This window comes from Peromyscus maniculatus, chromosome 19 (genome assembly GCF_049852395.1).
Source record: "Peromyscus maniculatus bairdii isolate BWxNUB_F1_BW_parent chromosome 19, HU_Pman_BW_mat_3.1, whole genome shotgun sequence".
Classification (NCBI taxonomy): domain Eukaryota; kingdom Metazoa; phylum Chordata; class Mammalia; order Rodentia; family Cricetidae; genus Peromyscus; species Peromyscus maniculatus.
The window spans coordinates 66,837,788-66,861,106 of NC_134870.1; the positions used below are offsets into that span (position 1 = coordinate 66,837,788).

The window sequence follows — 23,319 nt, forward strand, 5'->3', positions numbered from 1 at the left end:
AGATCCTCATACTTGTACAGCAAGTGTCCTTACTTGCTAGGCCATCTTCTGAGCTGGAAACGCATTTTTTTTTTTTTTTTGTACAATTGAGATCTGATGAAAAAAGAAGAAACAAATGATACAATATGATATGATTTGGCACATGGAAATACTATAAAACCATCACTACAATTAAGAGAATGAATCAATCTTTTCTTCCTCCTCCTCTTCTTCTTTTTGTTTTTTTGAGACAGAGTTTCTCCGTGAAGGCTGTCCTGGAATGCACCTGCCTCTGCCTCCGGAGTGCTGGGATTGAAGATGTGCACTCCCAGGACCCCGCTCAGATTTCCTGTGGACGACCCTTCTGCCTGCCCCTTGTCCCATCCCCAGGAGACCACTGACCCATTTTCTGCCATCACAGATTTGTTTCTATTTTCTAGAGTTGTGTGTGGAAGTGGCTCCATTCACACTCACAGCGCTCCTCTCAAGCGGCCGCTACGTCCTGAGCGATCCTTTGCAGATGATGGCGAGAAAGGCACAGAGAAGTTTATGCACCTGCCTGAAGTGGCCCGCTGGGCCACTGAGGGTTAGAGTCCTAACCACAGCACCACACTACCCCTGATGGAGGCCAAGGAGCCAAGCACAGGGAGTCCCCCCACTGGGGGCGGGCCCGAGGCAGAGGACGCAGGCCAAGTTGAGTGGAGGGCAGTTGTGACCTCAGAGACCCCTTCGGTTCGGCCTGCCTGGGGTGAGAGAACTCGTGCTTGGGCAGACTTTGACCCTTGAACCTAGGGGCCAAAGGTGTGCTGGGAGCTTTCAGAATGTGACGCCCTGAGCCAGGCATAGCAGTGCTGTTTCCATAGACACCAATACACCCTTCTGAGACCCCCATACAAGCCCAACTCCTGTACCTTGGCTGAGGAGGAGTAAGGCACTTAGACTTCCCTTGGGGATCCCCAGGGAATGGGGCACCACGGAAGGCCAGTTGGAGCAGGGCTTTGAGGAACAGTATCTGGGAGCACCGCCACGTAGTCACAGAGAACATCATACATGGAGCTGCTGCTCCCAGCTCCCCCCCCCCCCCGCCCCGTTATGACCACCAACAGTCAACAGCAAAACCCAAAACAATAAATACCGACCAGAGGGCACTAACAATGACGGCTTTACCTAGCTAAGCGGCTGCGGTGGGGGACCTGGTGGTAAATAACAAGCAAAGACTGTAAATCACACTTGGAGACTTGATCGATATCCAGGGAACTTGACCCACCTCTCACTAGGGAGCCAGTAGCCCCGTGTAACGGTGCGGGGGACTCTCCAGGCTTCCCTGGTACAGGGGAGAGGAAGCCCTGTTTGGGACACAGGGTCCCAGCCCAGCTCGGCTGGTAGCTGGTTGAGCTTCCATGGTTGCTGAATTTCTCTGGACTTCCTTCTCCGGTGTTGGGAAACAGTGGGCACCAATGTTTCTAAGACTCGCGGTTCCCTGTGCCCTACTCTGGGGGTGAATGACAGTTTCTGCCAAGACCCCAGCTGGCCGGTGACAGGAAGGCAGCGATGCACGGCACAGGGAGCAATTTTACTGGAAAGATGAGAGGAAATTGCATCTTTAATAATTCACCGGCCGGTTTGGAGAGAGGCAGGTTGGCGGGGCTGCGGAACCGCCAGGCGATCCCAGCTTCGGTTCCTGGAAATCCGCTGGCTCCAGAGCCTGCCCAAGAGGCCCGGGGCCTCCATCTCCTCCTGGCTGAGGGACAGCAGGAGCCGACAGAGTCTAGACCAGGGTGAGAGGTTAAAACACAGCCATCCCGGGAACCCGCTAGATTGATATCCCCAGCAAAAAGGAGCCAAGATAATCGATACGGCAGCCCAGGCGGGCAGCCAAGCTGGGCCCAGCCTGGTGGGGTCCTGGCAGAGGAGGGTCCCAGGCTTCAGCCAGCAGACTGGGCTGGGGTGGGGGGCGCTTTCCTCCACACTCCCAGAATGAGGAGGGGCCATAGGCAGGTGAGGATCAGTGCTGTGCTGGGCAGCCTGTCCAGCTGGTGAGGTGAAGGGCAAGGACACGCAGACCAATATCCTTGGTGGGTCCCCACCTTGTCCCTCCCTTCTCTGCTGGGCTCTCTTAGGGGGAAAGCCTTCAGATGATTGTCACAGGCATGTTAGGATGGAGCCAGAGACAGAAAACAGGTGAGGAAGAGAGAGGGGAACTGAAGAAACCCGAGGATAGATGGCCCACGACATGTGAGGATGCCAGAGGAGACACTAGCCAGATTCTGGTCCCTCTGGAGCCCATGCCGTTGGTCCTTCCCAGAGTACCTCATGGATCTTCCTGACTGTGTCCCTTCCTTCTGAGTGGGACCTGCCGGACAAGAGGTACCTGAGGCCCTTTACTCTGGGAAGAACACTGCTTTTGTAGGCTGTCTTTATTAGCAGAACTTTCCCAGAAATTTCAAAGCCTTGCTAGGCGGGTGGGTCAGTGAGGGGGCACTCCAAGGGAGAGCAGATGGGGTTTGAGAAGATGAGGGGACCACAGTGGTTTGGACAGAACACGTTTTCTTTAATACCCCCTCTCCCGCCAGCTTAAAGGGGTCTCAGAACACAGCTTGGAAAGCAACAATACGGTTGGGTGGTGATGGCACACACCTTTGATTCCAACACTCAGGAAGCAGAAGCAGGCAGATCTCTGTGAGTTTGAAGACAGCCTGGTCTACAGAGTGAGTTCCAGGATAGCCAGGGCTGCTACCCAGAGAAACCCTGCCTTGAAAAACCAAAAGAAAAGAAAAAAGCAACAACACTCTAACCTTCTCTGATGGATGGTTGGGCAACTGGAACATAATGAAGAAACCCCAGTGTGATGGCCCAAGCCTGCAAGGTCAGGAGGCAGATGGACTTCAACTCTGAGGCCAACTTGGGCCGCATAGCAAGATCGTGTCTGGAAGCAAGCAAGCAAGCAAAAACCCGAATCCAAGGAAGCATCATTCTCACAAACAACTAACTGGTTACCATGGAGCCAGGGATGGATTCGGTTCTGCTGGCTGACAACCCAGTGCTCTTTGCATGCATCCCAAGGACCCTAAGGACCCTCTTGCTCACACTCTGCTGAGGGGACAGACAGTGTGACCACGCGGCTGTTGCTCAAGTCAGCAGTCCTAAGATTCATCTTGACTCACTGGTCCTTGTCCACGCCAAGCCTGTGAGTCTTACTTTCCTCCTGTGATGGGTCCACTCACCGGCCTTGTGGCCTTCCCAGTCACACCTAGTAACACGACTCTAATTCTGAGTGAGAAAAACTCCTCCAATCTAGTAGGTCCAACATTTTGGGAGCTCATCAGGGTTCAGAAAACGGGCAAAAAAAAAAAAAAAAATGCTTTGAAGTAGATGAATTAGCTGTTAGAACCATCAGCTCACAAAGCAGGGTGTGGCGGCACTCACTGGCCCATAGTCCCAGCACTGAGGAAGCTAAGGCAGCAGGACCTGAAATTTGAGGACAGCATGGGCTACAGAGTGAGACCTTGCTTCAAACAACCACCACCATGACTAAAACGTCCATCTACGCTCCATCGCTCATGGTCTTTGTAAGAATACTCCTTGGGCCCTCACCGAGGGCCTGTGTGCCCCTTGACAAACAGTTCTGACGAGTTCCATGGCTTAGTTTCTCAGGCCGGAACAAAGACAGTGATAAGGAATTTAGGATGAGAGAAGACATAGAAGAAGCATACAACAGGAGCTGGAGAGATGGCTCAGTGGTTAAGAGCGCTTGCTGCTCTTAGGGAGGACCCGGGTTCAATTCCCAGCACCCACATGGCTGTCTTGTATCATGATGTGAGGAATAAGGGCTAAATGAGGTTCCTAAAACCTCCCGCTGAGCAGAGCTAGTTCTTAGAGACTCTGCTCCAGGAGAAGAACGGGCTGCGGATCCCAATAGCCCCCTTTGAACTCACCTTAGAGGGATGGTCTTCTGAAGCCCTAGGCACAGTCTTACATTTAACAAAGAAATGCTGAGGCCAGGCACGGCGGTGCGCACTTCTAACCCCAACACTCAGGAGGCTGAGGCAGGAAGACTGCTCTAGACATCTCCCCAAAGTGGCTCCAAATCACATTGGTGGTTAATGGGACTGACGCCCGGGTGGCCTGAGTTGAAACTGTGCAGGCGTTGGGTGTCTGCTGTGGAACTTGCCACTGTTGGCTGATCCAAAGCATGTCCATGGGGAGGACAGGCCGGCAGGGCTCTGTGCATGTGAGCGAGGGAGCACCTTTCAAGTTCGCCAACTGCTTCAGCAATGCTTGGGTTGTCAGGGGGAAGTGCCATAGTAGAAGTTTGTTCTCAGCATTCTAGCTGGTTTTCCTCATGAAGACTTGATGGGTGCGGGATTCTTCCTGGCTCGTCACCAGGTAGGGAGGGGCTGTCTTTTCTCCCTAGGCTGGGAGTGAGCTGGGCAAGCCTGGTAGTGTTACCTGAGGCCCTTAGTCAGGCACTGACTCTCTATCACAGGTATACCACTGACCTTGCACCAGGACCCCCAGCAATTGGGTCAGGCCTGTGGGTGAAAGGCTGTGGTCTGGGACCCTTGGCTGCCTGGGAGGTGAAAGTAATTTGAAAGCCCTGGGGGCAGGTAATGGGTCTTGGGAGCTGAAACTTTGGTGGCTGAGTTCATCACACATAGAACCCTCTATGCATCGGGGCAGCTGTGGAATGCTGGCTGTTGTCATGTCCTCCAGAGTCCCTGATACCCATAGTCTGGATGCTCCTATGAATTACATAAGGCTGTGAGTGCTCAGGACCATGCCTGGGATACAGGAGTCCTCAGAAAATGAAGGGATGGATGGGGATGGAGTCCCATGTGTGGGGACACTGGCTTCCTCATGTGGCTACTGTGAGCTGCCCTCTTAACCCTCTCTCTGCCCTAAGTCACCCTCAAACCAGTGGGCAGCCAGGAAAGGCAGGGCTCCTAGCTCAGGGAATTTACCAACCTCAGGCTTAGCAGTGTGCTGCTGTGAACTGAAGGCCTAGCCCCAAATCCATGTTGGCATTCTAACCCCTAGTATGGTAGCATTTGGAGGTATATCTTTTGGGGGGCAATTATGTCACAAGAATAGACTCCTTAAGGATGGAGTTAGTATCTCTACAAAAGCCTCCTTTTCTGCCTACGTGGATGCATTGAGAAGTTGGTAGCCTGCAACCAGAAGAGTCCTCACATGAGCCTGCCCTGCTGGCACCTCATATGGCCAGAATTAAACTTCTGTTGTTCATAAGCCACCCAGTTCTATGGTGCTTTGTTACAGCAACTCAAATGGATGAAGCTAGGCTCGCTCATGGGGCCCACAAAAACGGTTTCTTTTAAAATTAGAATAAAACTTAACTTTTAGGTTAAAGAAAATGGTTTAATAAATATTTGGTATATTGATCTTTATACTAACATAGCCATGAAAACCAGCTTGCACACCCTTCCCAGAGAGGGGGTGGGCAGGCCTGTGAAAGGAAAAATGCCTAGGGCCTATGAATGTCACAGACAACCTCCAGTCAGGATTTATAGTCTGTTGAACTCCGGTGACGTACTGGGCACTCCCCAACTCTAAATGTGCTTGCACCCCACTTCCTCCACAGTGGCAAACCCCAGCACCACAATTTGAGGGGTGTGGCTACAAGATCCACGGCAGGTGTTTATTCTCCTGGATTACCACTCTTTTCATGGCCAATATGATGCTGTGCTCCCAGGGTGGCAGACAGTGGCCCCAACCCGTTCTCAGGCACTCCAACCAAGGCATGATATACCCACATACGCTTAGCCAGAAAAGGAGCTCTCTAAGGTCAGGATTCTGGAAGTTGAGCTGTGTGGGTGTATTCTGTTTCAGCACATAGTTTGAAAACATTTCTAGCAATTTGGGTACTGACCTCACCCTTGGAGTGTCCACCCCACAGGGACTCTCTCATCTCCTGCCCACCCGAGAGCCACTTGGCCTTTGGAAACTGGGACCCAGCAGGACGCACTGTGCACATAATATACACAATGGACCCAAGCTTTGCAAGCTCCTCCCACACCCATGCAGAAAGCCCAGATGGCCCTGGTCTCCACCGGCCTGGAGGGAAGTGTGGGGGGAACCTGCTCTGGCCCCATCTCAGCAGGCAGCTAGCTGCCCCTTTGTCTGAGGGACTGGCCTCTGCAGGGGACAAGGGGTGTGGCAGAAGGACAGCCAGCCGGCTTTCTGGCTATGGTAAAGGGCACATGGCCCTCAGGCTGGGCTTGGCTCTTACACTGCTTGCCGGCGGCTCATCTGTAAAACAGAGTCAGAACCACTGAACTCGGATGGAGTCCAGCTCAGTGGGGAAGCTTCATGAGGCTTTGGGTTCCATATCCAGCACCACAGGAAAATTCAAAAAGGGCTGGCAAGATGGCTCAGTGGGGAGAGGTGCTTCTGGTGCGATCGTGGTCACCTGAGTTCAAGTCCCAGAACCTACGTAAAGATGAAAGGAAAGGACAGACACCACAAAGCTGTCCTGTGACTTCCACACATGCACTGTATCAAGCACACACACACACACACACACACACACACACACACACACACACACACACACACAGGCACACACACATACACAGGCACACACAGACAGACATACATGCACACACACACACAGAGGCACATAGACACACACAGGCACACATGTACACACACACACACACACACACACACACACACACATGCTCACACAAAAGCAGACAACAAGAAACAATGAAAACAAGGGGGGCTGGAGAGATGCTTAGCCGTTAAGAGCACTTGATCTTGAAGAGGAGCACGCTTCTGTTCCCGGTACCCACATGGTAGCTCATGTTCAGAACTCCAGTTCCAGGAGAGCTGATACCTTCTTCTGACCTCTGAGGCACCAGGAACACATGTGGTGCACATACCATGCAGGCAAAACACTCAAACACACACAATAAAATTAAAAATCTTAAACGAAAAACCAAGCAAGTCAAAACCATACACCATTTGTCTGCTTCCCTGGACCGACTGAGAGCGTCCGCCTAAGGCAGAACCCCTGTTTCCTGGTCCATTGGTCCCTCCTCTGTCTGCATCCTCTGCCTTAGCGCCCGAAGCTTTCCTAAGTCTTGTGGGGTGCGTTTTCTTCTTTTGCCTTTCTCTAGCGCTGGGACAAATGTAACCCGCTCTTTACACTACAGAGGACACAGAGCAGCAGAGATGGGAGGGAAAGGCAGGGTGGAGACTTTTCTTATTTGGATGATAGGTTGCATGGGACTCGGTAATCTATACCCGTCTACACTGGCCTGTGACCCAGAATTGTCTGGGTGGAGTCGCGGGTCTGGACTCCCTTTTCCTCTCTGGGAGTTATCTTCAAACACTTTGCCTTTTGACCTCTCATCTCTGCTTCTACTCCTTCTCATACTTGTATACTGGCTGACAAAGATCTCAATCATTTAATTCAATCATTTCCTTCTACCCTGGTGGTGTGTGTTTGGTCATCTGCAGGCAGTGTAGTAGAGGCATGGACTCGGTCCCAAGCAATGGCTGAATCTCCACTTGTCCTCTCCAGACAGAGTTTCTCTGTGTAGTCCTGGCTGTCCTGGAACTCACTCTGTAGACCAGGCTGGGCTCAAACTCACAGAGATCCGCCTGCCTCTGCCTCCCGAGTGCTGGGATTAAAGGCGGGTGGCACCACAGTCTGGCTGAGTCTCAGGCTTACAAAAAGTCATTGCCAAATGCTATGAGGACATTTCCTGGGATGGGGGTAGGTCTAGGGGATGGTTAAATTGGCAGCAAACCAAAGCTATCACAAAAGCCATTTTCTTCAGGAAATTCCACCACCCTGGCTTGGCCTCAGACCTTAGCTTTTAGATACAGAAGTCCCATTGCTGTGGGATGGTCTGTATGTCAAATTGCTCTGATTGGTCAATAAATAAAACACTGATTGGCCAGTGGCCAGGCAGGAAGTAGGTAGGACAAGGAGAGAGGAGAATTCTGGGAAGCGGAAGGCTGAGGTGGAGAGACACTGCCAGCCGCCACCATGATAAGCCGCATGTGAAGACACCGGTAAGCCACAGGCCACGTGGCAAGGTATAGATTTATGGAAATGGATTAATTTAAGCTATAAGAACAGTTAGCAAGAAGCCTGCCACGGCCATACAGTTTGTAAGCAATATAAGTCTCTGTGTTTACTTGGTTGGGTCTGAGAGGCTGTGGGACTGGTGGGTGACAAAGATTTGTCCTGACTGTGGGCAAGGCAGGAAAACTCGAGCTACATCCCATTCCTCTCTGGACATTATCTTGCAGAAGCCCTTTCTCAACCTCTTCAGACCCTAGAGTCTGCTCCTGCCCTGCATGGCAGCCAGGCAATCAGGACTCTCCTCACCAGCTCGCAGTCTGGGCTGGGCTCTTCTGAGACTCCCATCTGTACCAGCCGAGGCACAAAAGCCTTGGGCAAAGATTGCCATTGCTGAGCTCAATGCAGAAAAGACTCGGGGACACTTTGGGTTTTGGTATCATTTATTTATTTATTTTTTTTAAACCCACTTGTAGTTTGGGTTCAGCTGGGAAGCAGGACATACGGGTGGGGGGAAGGGGATGGCGCGAGCAAGATTGGCCCATAGCTTTGGCAGGAAGCTCCAGACCCTGCTCCAGGGAGGTAGGTCCTGTTGTCAGGCTCCCAGCTGGCTCAGGTGAGGTGCCAGATCTTCTGGTGCAAGTGTCCGAAGCAGAGGAGAGTTCTATTCTCTCCAACCCACCTCCTCAAAGACCCAGTCAGGTTTCCCAACACAGTGCCAGGCAGCTGAGGGACATGACGCCATTGTCAGGCCTGAGTGTCTGGGACAAGGAACGCTGGCTAACTTCTGATGCCAGACAACAGCCTCGGAGGTGGTGAGCCAGAGGCTGCCATCTAGAATGGCTCCCAAGGAGCTGCTTCTCTTGGCTCCTGGGCTGTCTGGGCTCCATCCCTGCAACTGCCCTGGGTGCAACCAGTGGTATACTTCCCACCCCCCCACCCTTCAGACAAAATAAAATAAAATACAATAAAAATTAGAATAAATACCAACGGGGTCAACATTTACATTTACACAGGTAGACAAGATGATCCCCAAACTGTAAAGGTTTACAGACTGGATAAGGAAGAATGCAAGGATGAAGACGGTTTTGGGGTGGGGTGGGGCGCATGTTCCCCGTGGGTGATGGGGAGGCTCCTGGCCTTGTCCAGGGGAGGTTGGGAGTTCTGCAGGAGCTGTGGTCCCAGAGCTTAGGCAATATGGCCAGTTCATGAGGAGGACAGTGACAAGCAGGTCCCTTGAGAGGAAAACAAGGACCGACTCGTACTGACAGGCGGGGGAGCCTGAAAAGGCTGGACATCAGATCATCATGGCGAGAGAGAGAGAGAGAGAGAGAGAGAGAGAGAGAGAGAGAGAGAGAGAGAGAGAGAGAGAGAGGAGACAGCCAGATACCTAGCTTTGCCTCCCGTTCATTCGTTCAGAAGCGGGCTTTGATATGCTCTTCCTCTGGTGGCAGAGGAGGCTCTGGCCTGGGGAGAGGTCAGGGGTCTGTGGGTGCCTGCATTTCCCCCACTTCCTGCCTGAGTAGTCTCCCACAGGAAGCTACTCAGACTTGGAGATTTTAGGCTTTACTGTTGTTTCTTTAAAAAATAAATTAAAAAAAAAAAAAAAGGTTTTCTTTCCATGTCTGAAAAAGTAGCAGGGTTCTGCATTTACAACAGACAGACAGACAGCCGTAAGTGTCATATCAGGATGGGCCGGGAAGTGCTTTCAAGCAACTAGGCAAACAGTAAGTCTGGAGCCACCGGGACACAAACGTGTAATTAAAAATATATTTATATATGTATACATATTTATATCTTGCATCTTCATACTGGTCCTCCGAGCCCTCGAAGTGGCTGCTCTTGAGGCAAGACCCCCAATAGGCCATTAAGAAGGAGCTGCTTTAGGTCCACGGTACCCACAAAGCCATGGTCTCCGCCTCTACACAGTGTTTGGGAGCCCCTGTATGTGAACCCAGTGAGGGGTCTAGGACACCTCCCCTACTCCTGTGACTTGAATCCCCACCATCAGCCTCTTCCTTTCTCATGGTCCTGCTTCATTCTTAGCAGATGCTTATGTCCATACGTGTGTGCACATGCACACACACTCACACACACCACCCTGTGGACACCTGGGGAGCAGGCCTGTGCAAGCTCACCTGTGGCTCCCTGAAACTGCAGGGAGCAGGTGCCTGTGGACCTGGGCTGCCCAACTGTACAAGAGCAAGATTTCCCTGGTGTCTCCTTTGTGCATCTCATCTGCCCCGTTCTTCCCACAACATCACCTGTGGGGCTTGTGGCGTCCCCTGGGCTCCAGGCTCAGCCTACGGGCTGGAATGGGAAACAAGGTAGCCAGAAGCAGAGAAGAGAAAGATGGAAAGGAAGACAAGGAGAGGAAAGAGATCAAAGCTGGCTGGGGTGCCATTGACCTCAAAACCTCTTCCCAGCAGATCTTTCAGAGGCCCTATCTTGGGACCAGAAGGTTTCACTTGGGGACAGCCAGAGTGAAATAGGGAACTCTCTTCCTTCCCCACTCCCCTTTCTGCTCTTCTAGACTTGAGAGAGTTAAGAGCGACCTTCCTCACTCTCATTCCAGCCAGCCTGATTTGACTAGGAAGCCTCAAGAGCAGTGGTTCTCAACCTTCCTCTGCTGTGACCCTCTAATGCAGTTCCTCATGTTGGGGTGACTCCCAACCATAAAATTGTTTTCGTTGCTACTTCATGACTGTAATTTTGCTACTGTCATGAATCGTAATGTAAATAAATATCTGATACGCAGCATGTCTGATACGCGACCCCTGGGAGAGGGTCATTTGGGGGTCTCAACCCACAGGTTGAGAACCACTGCTCAGGCCTCCAACACTGGGAAGCCACTGGGCTTGGACACGTTCCGGGGGAATCCTCAAAACATGGGTTCCCACTTTCCAGAGATGAGGCAGAGCAGCCACCAGGTACCACCCAGAGACCAGCCTCTTGGACTTAGCTGTATCCTCCTCTCTAGCCATCATAGAAGGGGTTGCTTCCTGGGACCAAAGCCTTTCAAGAAATCCTAGCACTGTTTCTAGCCTGAAGAAACTCCATCTGGCTGGCTGCCTCGTCACCTACCAAACTGTCCCAGTCATGACCCAAGGATTTCCCTTCTCCCTAACAGCCTCGGAGGCTGTTCTAGGTCTTGCTTGGGATGAGGCGAGGGCGAGGGCCAGCCCAGGAGTAAGGCTCCAAGACCTATGAAGCCAGCAGCAGCTCTTCCTCCAGCGGGTGCCTTGGAACAAGACTTGCATTTGGTTTTCATTTGCCAGCTTCAGTTCTGGCCCTGTTCGTCCTGACGGGGGGGCCAGGGCAGGTCCTAAGGCAGTCCAGGAGACAGTATCAGCCCTTTGGAAGCTAGCAGTGGACAAGAGCAGAGGCACTGCAGGGCAGGGGCCCGGGGAACGCACGATTCCAGGGGGGACCCCCATTGGGGCAGAAGTTTCCAATTACTAGCTGGCTACTGACAAGCTGTTTGTGGCTAGATTCTTTCCAGAGGGGGCAGGGTTTGATCTCCCACTAATCAGGGGGTCCTGGAGGGGACGACTGTGTGATCACATTGAGGGCGTGTTCATTGAGAAGAGAGACTTCAAAGCATCGACTTTTGAAAAAAATAAAATAAAATAAAAGGGCGCAAGCTGAGCTGTGAGCCCCCAGCTCCCTTCTCTGCCTGAGGGAGCAGCGGGCCCAGGGGCTGGAGGCTGGGGGTCGGAGGAAGAAGCCCGAAGGTTGCAGGGGGGGCGGGGGGGGGAGCTTTCCCCCAGTTCCACTGGGGCTGACAAAGGCTGTCAATTATGGGCGGCTGGTGGGGACCGTGCCTGCCTTTGTCCTCCCAGACATCTGCTACGCGCTGCCTGCTGCCAGTTGGCGAGTGCGGCCGACAGCACGTGGGAACAATGAGAGCCGTCTCGACCCACTTTTTCAGCCTTCAGCCCATCCTGGCTGACCCAAGCGGTGGCCAGAGGTGTGGGAGGCTGCGAGGCAGCTGGAGACAGTGAGGAGCGGCGGCAGAGGCTCCTCCCATAAAGCTCTGGCGGGGGCGGGGGGCGGGATGGGTTGGAAGGCAGGGGGCGGGGAGGACCAGAGCTGAGGAGAGCAAGGGCGGGTGACCACCAGGACAAAGAAACATGCGTCCCTTGGTGTGAGCCGCCACATGCTCAGGCTGGGGAGGCTGCACAGGGGAGCTCTTCCGAGGGATCCGATCCCCTCCTCGGCTGGTTCCAGACTGGCCACTGCTGCTGCCTGCCTCCCTGCTCATTTCTTTTTCCCGCCAGGGCCACCCCTGTCCTTTCGCCTGTCCATCTGGCCCTGTGGACCAGGGCCCCAGCTGCCTATGGGCTGCCTGCCAGGCCCCTTTGTCTGTCAGGCTGTCAGTTTCTGGATGGTCCTGTTGTAGTACTGCGTGATGGGGGGCGTCAGAGGGTTCCAGCTGTTGGCATGGAGCTCGATGACCTCCAGGAGCAGGGACCGGGTTAGCATGGACTCCGAGGGGCACAGCATCTTATCTCGAGCGCTGGCTAGGAGCTCCGTCATCATCTCAGGCAGCTGCTCCTCCAGCAGCCGGCCTGTGCTTTGTAGCTGTGGGTGAAAAGAGTGGTCAGGATGAGACTTGGACCCTATGATATGCACTCCTACCCTCACCTCCCCCCCCCCCCCCAATCCTTGGCTAGGTAGGCTGGAGGCAAGGACCAAAAAGATCTGGATTGTCCTAGGGACATGCAGATCCAGGCAGGAATAGCCAACGGTGAGATGCTAAATTTAACAACCATCTGCCAGCAGGAATACCGGGAGCCAGGATATTGCCTGCTGCCCAGGCCTGACATCAACTCCCTAGCAACTCACCTCTTGTGTCTGCTACCCCAGAACCTCTCCTCCTGCAGGAAGCTTTCCTTGACTACACTTGGCCCCTCACTTGACCCCATGGTCTGCTCCCTTGGGAGATCAGGTATCTCTGTGGCAATTGCCATTCTCCAGGTACTTCTCTACGAACAGATTAGTGATCGGTACTTATGTGCGTCTGCGTGGAACAGGGGGGGACATGGGATCTTTTTTCTAACTCCAAACCTACCCCTAGCTCCAGAACCGACCTCTGCCCACATCTGTAATGATAGGTAGGAGAGAAATATGAACTGAAGTAGAAGGCCAGTCGGGTGATCTTGGGAGAGCCATCAATCTCGAGGGGTGGACAAACCGGGCCAGGAGGCGTTCTCACCTTTGACTTCTGGCTATCAACTCCTGCAGGCCCCTTCCCATATAATCTGAACCCCCACTGCCACCACACCCTGGCCTTGTCATAAAGCCTTTCCTGACCTCTGGGACCCACTCTGACCTCCCTCCCCTGATTTCCATGGATATGTACTCTGTATGCACATTCCCATACATTCCCCAGGCATTGTGCGTGTGCCGGCCTTGAAGCCATCTGAAGGAATGACCTCGTCCTATCTTTCCCTCAAATCTTCCCAAGCACCCAAGCAGGTGCCCTGCTGGAGCCCAACAAGTAAACTTCATGACATCCCATCCAACCAAGACTGCTGTGCAGGCTCTTGGCACTCAGAAGCTCCTGTGTGCCACCCTGGGTGACTCTGGGCTATTTGTAGAGGGCAAGGATTTGCCCCAGAACCCAGCTAGCCTTGGAAGGAAGATTCTAGAAGTTCCAGTGTTCAGTGGCTGCACCTTGAGATCAAGAGCCTTCCAAGAGGCTAAGCCAATGTAGGAGATTCAATCAAGCATTTGGCACCTTCTCCTAATTATATACCATGGAAGTGAAGGGAGATCTTTGGGGACAGCAGGTCACCTGCAATGTCTTAAGTCATTAGTGTGGCATGCCTGATCCAAATAAGGGGAGGTCTTGGGACAGGGAAGTGGCCAGTGCCAGCCTGTATTGATTCCTCTAGAGAACAATCCAGGACTAGCTCCACAGCCATCCCCCACTGCCCCACTGGTGAACAAGTGACTCTTGTTCCCTCAACTGCGAGGCCCGAGGGCACACGCGTCTGGGGTTAGGCCGTCTGAGCCCACAGCTCACCTCCATGGAGCAGCACAGGACGGCATCTTCCTTCACATCCTGAGACTGCAAGAGCTGTAGAAGAGAGGACAGAGAAGGAGATGGTCAGGCCGAGCGTCAGCGGCTAGCCGGGCAGGTGGGCCGCCGGCCTGCTCACTTCTGACCCAGCTTTGGTGCTGCTGCCTACCAGTCTCTGTACTGGGTCAGGATCCAGGGCCTGGCTATGGGAGAGAGTTCAGCCGTCTACCTTCTCCACGGGTGCAACACTGCAAACCCAAAGCCGGCTGGGGCCCATCCACAGTGAGGGCTTTTCAATCAAGGCTATGGCCAGGCTTTCCTCTACCTATACAACCTGTCCTCTCAATGTCTCTCTTTAGAAACTGAGACACAACTCGTCTAATATAAAATTCACCATTAAAAAAATTTTTTTTTGAGACAGAAGCTCATGTGTCCCAAGATGGCCTTGAATTTGCGATGTAATTGAGGATGACCTCCAATTCCTGATACCCCTGTCTCTATTGCCTAAGTTTTGGTATTAGAGGTGTGTACCACCATGTCTTGACTATTTTTTTCATTTGAGACAGGGTTTCATACTACAGGGCAGGGTGGCCTCCGACTAGCCATCCTCCTGCCTCAGCCTCCCCAAAGCTGAGATCACAGGTGCGGATGCTACATTTGGCTCAAATTCAGCATTTTCAGTATATAACTGCATGCCTCACACGCATCTCAGTTCCGGTTCCGCTCCCTGAGGACTCTAGGCCACCCCATAACCACAGACCTCGCTGTTCTACCCTACTCAGGCCCCTCCCACACATGACTCTTCTGATAGGCTTCCTCCTAGCGGTCTGGTGGGTGACTGATTGCCCCTATCCAGTCCCCACTGACATCTCTCTGCGGCCCCCAACGTCTGTATCTTCATTGTGTGTCTGTTGTCTTTTTCCTCCATCAGAAACAAAGCTCAATACGTTTGGGGCCTAATTTGTCCACCATCATCCCCCGCCATTGGCCCAGGTGCTTAGTTAACAGAAAATATTTGCCAATAAGAGTCCTTGGGAAGCAGGAAAACAGCCTGCCGATCTGCGGGAGGCAATAGAAGTGCCGTTTTAAGAGGCCACTGCCTTCAGGGCAGTGATGCATGTTGCCTTGAGAAGGTAACAGTGAGGGAGATGTGAAGAGCACCATCTCACACAGCTCTCTCATTAGGAAGGACATGGTGCAGAGTCACAACCCATGCTTCGGCAAACACACAGCTCCTGTCCAGTGCCATCCAGGGCAGCATTTCTCAACCTGGGGGTCATGACTCCCTCGGGTAGTCGAATGACTCTTTCACAGGGGTCACATATCAGACAGTCTGCATATCAGATATTCACATTGTGATTCACAAGAGTAGCAAAATTATAGCTATGAAGTAGCGATGAAAATAATATTGTGGTTGGGGGGTCACCACAACATGAGGAACTGTATTAAGGGGCTGCAGCGTCAGGAAGGTTGAGAACCAGTGCTCCAGGGCAACATGGTGCTAATCAACAACTTCGTAGCCTCTGACCCAGCATGGCTTCCAGGACTTTCTTCTGAGCATGTACCCACATACATTCATTATACAATATACCCAGGATCTACTTCATTCTATAGAGCCAAGGACAGACAAGCTCGGACACCCGAGATGTCTACACAGAGGACTGTGTAGCACACAGCAGTCTCTTCCCTCCACGCTGCTGTCTGCTTCTGGAATTCTCTTGACTTTTGTCCCAGGGCTGCAACTCCTTATAGAGAGCCCAGGAGGCTTCACTGAGCTAGTGTCGGGGGGTGTTCTGAGAGCCACACATGGGTCTCTCATCTGGGTGACTCAGGAAACCAGAGCGAAGGTTAGGAAACACGGTCCGGAAAAAATTGAGGGGGGTGGCATTTCACCTTGTAGCAGGGCCAGCATGCCATCTAGCCCCACTCCAGCAGGAGCTGATCCCAAGGTCTGGAAGGGTCTAGTGACCTCTGGGCTGGAGGGGGAGATATGCCTGCTTTTGTTTCCAGCACAGGGAAGACAGAGGCTAGCATAAGGTGAGCTCGGCATAGCTCTGGAACCCCTGCTGTGGCGAACATCCCTCACGTGTCCCCCACTCCCCATCAGGGTAGGGACTAGCCGGAGAAAATCCTTAAACCAAAAACGGCTGGCTGTTGGTAGGGTGATGCACACCTGTAATGTCCCCACTCGCTGTGGCAGGGGGATGTGGAGTGTAAGGCCAGTTTGGACTACACCGTGAGAGTCCACCTCAAAACAAACAAAAACCGCAAATCCAATTGCTGTAGAAGTTACAATAAGTAAGTAAAATGTTATAGAAATTCCAAGGAAGGCAGAAGATGAGGTTTCTAGGGGAGGGGACTAGAGACTGTGTGTGTGTGGGGGGGGGGGGTGTTGGCCACTGTATAGGGAGGAAGAGACACTGGGGTCTGGAGCCAAGTGAAAGGCAGGCTCATTGTGCATCAATTGAAGGCTGTTGTGGTAGGTACTCGAGGCAGGTTTCTCACGGCACACGAAGGTGTGTGCCCGGGTTACGTTTGGTCCTAAGGTCAGCTTCTGTGGGCCTGTAGTATCTCCCCATAAGAGTCTACCAGGCAGGCTGTGGTGGTGGCGGTGGCGGCAGCACACGCCCTTAATCCCAGTACTTGGGAGGCAGAAGCAGGCAGATCTCTGTGAGTTCGAGGCCAGCCTGGGCTACAGAGTGAATGACAGGAAAGGTGCCAAAACTACACAGAGAAACCCTGTCTCGGAAAAAAAAAAATCCCAATTTTGGGACTGGAGAGATGTCTCAGTGGTTAAGAGCACTGGCTGCTCTTCCAGAAGACCCGGGTTCAATTCCCAGCACCCACATGGCAGCTCACAACTGCCTGTAACTCCAGTTCCAGGGGATCTGACACCTTCATATCAATGCACATGAAATAAAGTTAAATAAATTATTAAAAAAAAAAAGTCTGGGCCGGGTGGTGGTGGTGCACGCCTTTAATCCCAGCACTCGGGAGGCAGAGGCAGGCGGATCTCCGTGAGTTCGAGGCCAGCCTGGGCTACAGAGTGAGTTCCAGGAAAGGTGCAAAGCTACACAGAGAAACCCTGTCTCGAAAAACCAAAAAAAAAAAAAAAAAAAAAGCCTGCCAGGTTTAGTGACAAGTGAGACAACGTTATAGGAAATTCCTCAAAACGTGCTGTCCCCACTACCCCTGGAAAGTGGCCTTCCCCACTCCAGTAATGCCGCAGGGAAAGCCGCCTGCAGCTTTGAGGCCTGCTGGCAGAGTGCTGTGACCCCTGAGCCAACAGCATCTCCTCATCTCCTCTTCTACCCAGGGCCTGCTTGCCTGCCTTTGGCCTTCTGGGACAGGATGAGGCTCCGCTGTCTGTCTGTCCATGTTCCTTCCTTTATTCCTCTACCCTTTTCCTATTATCTATGTGAGTGTACTATGTCCCCGGCTCCCTAAAGACCGCTGTACCACTTCCACCCCCTCAGGGCATGTGTCCCTCGCTCGGGACAGGGAAGACTGCTCGGGACTCCCAAGCAGAGCTGTGGGAGGGTTCTTTCTTCCAACCTTATCTCTTACTCAGCTGCTGGGAAAGTCTGTGCTTAGTCAAAAACCACATCGTGTGACAGGCCCTGCTCCACAGGCCTGCTGGGCTTTCTCGAGGAAGTTCCTGAGAGTTGTGTCTTCACCGTGGCTGCATACAGAGAGGACAGGAAGGAGAGGATGGGGAGGCGCCTCCGTTCGTGAAGTGCCTGCCTCACAACCATGAGGACCTGAGTTGGAGCCCCAGAACCTGGGTTAACATGCCAAGTTCAACTGGGGCACATTTGTAATGTCAGTGCTGGAGAGGCAGAGACAGGAGCTGGGGGTCGATGGCCTATTGGTCTAGCCTAACTAATTAGTGAGCTCCAGGTTCACTTAAAGAACTTGCCTTGCCAGGGGTGGGGTGGTGGTGGTGGTGGTGGTGGTGGTGGTGGTGGTGGTGGTGGTGGTGGTGCACACCTTTAATCCCAGCACTCGTGAGGTAGAGGCAGGCAGATCTCTGTGAGTTCGAGGCCAGTCTGGTCTACAGAGTGAGATTCAGGACAGGCACCAAAACTACAGGGAGAAACCCTGTCTCAAAACACAAAAACAAAACAAACAAAAAAAAAAGAACTTGCCTCAAAGAATAAGAAGACATTTGACATTGACCTGCTCATCCCTTAGATGCAGACTGACTTCTTGATGTTGAACATGGATGCCTAGACCCTAGTGATGACTACAGAAACAGTTTCTTCTTCTTCCTTCTTTGACCTCTGAGGGTGCCTTGCCCTGCTCCATGGATAGTCGGGAAGTCCCCACTTACTGCTTTTCATGGTAACAAGAGGCTCGCCTGCCTCATTCAGTGAGGGGTCCCTCCCTGGAACTCCTTTGTGTATATCCTCCCAGGTTGAGCAGACCCATCGGTGGCTCCCCAGTACCCGCTTCTGGACTTGCCCTTTGTGGGTATCATAGACATCTTTCCACGTGCACAGCCTTTCCATTCTTCCGCCTTGGCCCCGAGTTCCTGCTTCGTGTTCCATTTCTCTAAGTCTGAGTTCCCAAGGGGACAGCTAGGTTCTGGATAAGAGAAGCCCGTTTGTATGCCGAGGGGCCAAGCACTTCTCTTATTTATGTATATTCTACTTGAGATTTTTCAGGAGATAGTTGCTTGAACTCAAAGATTAATCTCTAAAAGGAGCAGCCACTTGAGTAGACAGAAGTCTGGTATACTTCTTCATGGCTATATAATTGAGAGTTAAAGGCAGAGAAACCCAAGTGTCCCTCACTGGGGAGAAGGGTAAACAAACGATCCATCTCTACAAGGGAATATTATTCTGCTCTTCTAAAAGGAATTGTGCCATGTTCCATCCCTTCAATGAACCTTCAAGACCCAGCTAAAGGGAAATAGCCTGGCACAAAAGAACAAACACAGTATGATTCTACTTAGATGAGGGACTGAGAACAGACAAATTCATAGAGGCAGAAAGCAGACGGCTAACAGGAACTGGGACGTGGGATGGGGAGCTATTCAGTGGAGACAGGTTTTCTACTGGGGGAAACATAAAGACTCTCTGGAGCTGGTAGGGATGATTACAGAGCAATGTGAATGGGCTTAATTCTGTAAAAGTATACTTAAAATGGTAAATATTATGTTATGTGTATTTTACCGCAACAAAACTGGCTATTTAAAAAAAAAAGACAGTGACCAGGGCAGGACCCTCTGGGAGAATAGACTGTCCTTCTGAGCCACCAGTCTTAGAAAGAAGGGCTGCATCAATGGAGGACCAGCGTGGTCCAGTCTCGGGGTGAAGGTCTGGGCAGGGAAGAGGTTACCCCTCATCCAAGTCTCTGGCATAGGGAGGGATGTGGGCGGGCTGGGGCAAGCAAGCCACCCGCACCCTTCACCGTGAAATGTGTTTCTTGGACGAGAATCCAAGGCAATTGTACGAGCCCACACAGTGTTTGTTAGGAAGCGAATGCATTCCTGCGCTATTGTCTCTGCCGGAGCCTTGTTGTGGGCACACCCATCACATCCTCCCTCAGGGAGAAGAAGCTGAGGTGCTCCAGCCAGGCTGTGGGAGGCCTGACAGTAACTAGAGAAAGAGCATCCCCGAGTCCCCGGGGGAAGGGCCATGGGGCATGGGCATGCTGCCCAAGGCGTGCCCAGGATGGAACCAGGCTGGCTTTTGGGATGCCACCCAGCAGGGAGAGAAAGAAGGTGCTGACGGAAGGGACTGCGGGGCTGCCTTGATGGCTTGGTAGGGGTGAGCAAGGAGACCACAGCTCCGTGTCTCACTAGATAGGGTGTCAACCTGAGGCACGCTGGCCAGCCCTTCCTGACCACCCCAGCTCTCCACAGGCGCATCCTGCAGTCTCGGAGAACAGACCCAGCTGCCTCCTACACGACAGCCAATGCTGGCCCTGACCCTGTTGTCAGTAGTGTTGGTTCTGGGTGGGCTGGGGGAAGCAAGGGAGGGGGGGGCGGGTACAGGATAAAGAAGTTTATAGAGTACACTGGAGAGCAGAGCTCATCAGAATGCCCTGACTGGCTGCCTGTGCCTATGGAAGGACCAAGGCTTGTAAGGACAAAAATCAAAGTGTGGAAGAAGTTGAAGGCCAGAAAGATTAAAAAGGAGATCAAAGGATTGGAGGTGGAGGACACCTCAGAGATGGGCAAACACTGACAGTGGAAAGAAAGGAGAGAGAAAGAACGGGAAGAAGACACAGCCCCAGTGCATGGCTCATGGGATGCTGGGCGGGGGACTTCACAGCCACCCGTACTGTCGGGGTGCCTTTCAGTCGCCAGAACCAGTCTATCCTATGCCTTTGCTGGCTCTGAACCTACATCACAGACAATTCTAAAAGACAACACAGGAACTGATACTCACAGTAACGACCTTGAGTCATCGAGAAGAGGGTCAATTACGTCTGGCTCTCTCTGTTCAGGGAGACAGATACTCCATCGAGAAAGCTATCATCAAAAATATGCAGCAGGCTGGGAGTCAAGATCTGCCACTCACCCACAGTCACCTAGGGCATGCCACTTAATCATGCTGTGCCTCAGCTTCCTCACCCGAGAATGGGGATAACATCTGCCTCACTGTTTTGAGAGTCAACCGAGATAATACACAGGCAAGAGCTTTGAAAAGTGCAAAGCCTGATTCAAACGCAAGGTGTTATTATTATGATTACATTTATATCTTTATAAACATATATCTTCCCTGCAGATCCCAACACACTTTGTACCCTCGTGACACTCTTGTGGAGACAGGCAAAGGCCACAGGCATTATTATCTCTACTTAATAGACAGAGAAACCGAGCCTCAGTAGTTAAATGGCTTGCATAAGCCAGACAGACAGCGAGTCTGAGCAGAGCTAGACAGAGCTCAGAGTCCTGGGTCAGCATCCTCTTCCTTAGAGAACGTTTTTCATTTCTCCCAGACTAGATAATTTTTAGTTTGAAAGCTGAAACTCATAATTCTTAATTCTGCTGACTAGTGACAACCACCAACCTGGGCTTTCACAAAATTGAATTGATTTTGCCTGTTCTTTGATTGCACTGGTGACATCTGATTATTTGTCAATACACTCTATCCTTTCATCCATCTGCTTACCCATTCATCCATTACTCTTCCCTATCCATTCACCCACCCTTCTATCTACACATCAACTTGCCTGCTCCTCCATCCACCTATCCATCAATCTTCCCATCCATCCATCCATCCATCCATCCATCCATCCATCCATCCATCCATCCATCCATCCATCCATCCATCCATCCACCTACCCACCCACCCACCCACCCACCCACCCATCCATCCATCCATCCATCCATCCATCCATCCATCCATCCATCCATCCATCCATCCATCCATCCATCCATCTTCCCATCCCTTCCTTCCTTCCTTCCTTCCTTCCTTCCTTCCTTCCTTCCTTCCTTCCTTCCTTCCTTCCTTCCTTCCTTCCTTCCAAATATACACAAGTTAAGACTATGAGTAAGCAGAGTTCACTAATGCCCTGACCAGTGTGCCAACAATGTGCTAAGATACCTAAAATACACAGGCCTGGGGGAGGAGGATGTAGTATGACCAGCAAGGCCAGGGCCACATATTAATAAGCTCTAGATGCCACGCTACTCAGTTTGCTTTTTTTTTTTTTTTTTTTAATCTCAAAGTTCTGGAGAGCCCCTGAAAGATTTTAAATGGGGGTTAGCAGATGATACTTGCATTTAACAAAGGTCTTCTCTTGCACAGAGAGAACAAACTAGAACCAGGAAGCTTGGGGTAGGCTCAGAGGCAACAAGCCCAGTAAGAGGCTGCCATGTGAAATTGCGGTGGCTTGGATTGAGGCAGGCATAAAGGGAGGATCATGTCAAAGAGAGACTAGATGTACAGTGAGTAAGGGGGGGGGGGGGCGTGGCACATAGAAGCTGGGTTGCTCCCAGGCTTGAAGCTTGATCTACTGCATAAATGGCAATGCCACCAATGGTATGGGAAGGCGGGAGCTGGAGTGGCCTTGGAGGGTGGCTAGTGAGAAAATGGCCACCTGGCCCAGGGTCAGTCAGGCCATAGGTGTGCATGAGGAGACCTGGAGGATACATGGACTAAGAAGAGAAGGTAAGGTGTCTAACCTTGGAATGGCTAAAGGAGAAGAGAGGAGGAGCCCTAGGGGAGGCAGAGGAGGGTGGTCAGAGAGCTAAGTAGAGCAAGAGGAAGTAGCGTCATGGAAGCCAGGATTTCCAGGAAGTACAGGTCAACAGGCCAAATGCTTGGAGAGGTCAAGTAAGACGAACAATGACCACAGTGCCCTGGACTTAGTGATTAGGAAAGAGAGGGCGACTTTTGCCATGATGACATCAGTGGGTGACAGAGGCAGGCAGGAGCTGGGGATCGGGCCTGGAGAATGGCAGGGGGGGCCCAAAGTACACCTAGAAAGAATCAATCTTTGCTGTTTTTTTTTTTTTTTTTTTTAACTGGAGACCCCACCCCCCATCCCATCTGTCTCTCTCCCTCTCTCCCGAGTCTCTCTTGTTTACCTTCAGACCCTGTCTGTGGAAGAGAAGAAGAGAATGGTCTTGGGTTGACAGGGATGTGTGTGTGGAGGCAGGAGGATCCGTAGCCTCTTTAAAGGTTTCAGATCGGATTAGATTGGACAGAATTAGGAGAGAGGAGGATCAAGTATGTGGATCAGCCTTGGATAAGAGCAGGGCTGTGTACGGTGCCCGTGTAGACAGAGGCAGGGCTGTGTAGGTGCCTGTGTGTAGATGCTCATGCTGCTCACCCAGTGGGTACAGTTACAGAGTCAGCATGCCACATGTTCACTTCTTAGCGTTATCAGTCTGCGCTACCTGCATTTCAGATACCCCCCCCCCCACGAGGGGAATTTCCCCTAATATCACTTGTCTATTACCCTAACAAGGAGTCTTGGTAGGGTGGCCAGGGTCAGATGTCAAGGAAGTGCATGCTTCTGCCCTGGCATTCTGTCCAAGCCCGAGGTCTGGCTGCCAGCCTTCTAATGGAGGCAAGCAGACACCCTCGCTGTGGAGCAGGCGCCCAGCGGGAATAATTAGTTTCCTTCTTGCAAACCTCCCCTACAAAGTGGCCACACTAAATGTCACATGGGGGGTAGTGCTTCGTCCCACAGCTGGCCCCGGGGAGTGGAAATGTAATCTGGAGCCCTGAGCAGACACTGAATCCTTCTGTAGACACCAGAGCCAGAGGCCACAGCTCCAGTGGCTCCTCTTGGGGGC

The 23,319-nt window shown here is 52.1% G+C and overlaps 1 protein-coding gene across 9 annotated transcripts in view; it reads right to left on the minus strand.

Moving 5' to 3' along the window:
- Positions 1 to 8,457: 8,457 nt before the first annotated feature.
- The window catches only part of Ctif (cap binding complex dependent translation initiation factor), a 271,536-nt gene continuing 256,674 nt past the window's right edge, over positions 8,458 to 23,319 (minus strand). For all 9 annotated transcript variants that reach the window (XM_076555521.1, XM_015992666.3, XM_006973835.4 and 6 more), the window contains 2 exons: positions 14,064 to 14,117; positions 8,458 to 12,616 (listed from right to left, as the gene is read on the minus strand). In XM_076555521.1, the coding sequence (XP_076411636.1) occupies positions 12,401 to 12,616; positions 14,064 to 14,117 (270 nt within the window). In that variant the 3' untranslated portion in view covers positions 8,458 to 12,400. The remainder of the gene's footprint in view (positions 12,617 to 14,063; positions 14,118 to 23,319) is intronic.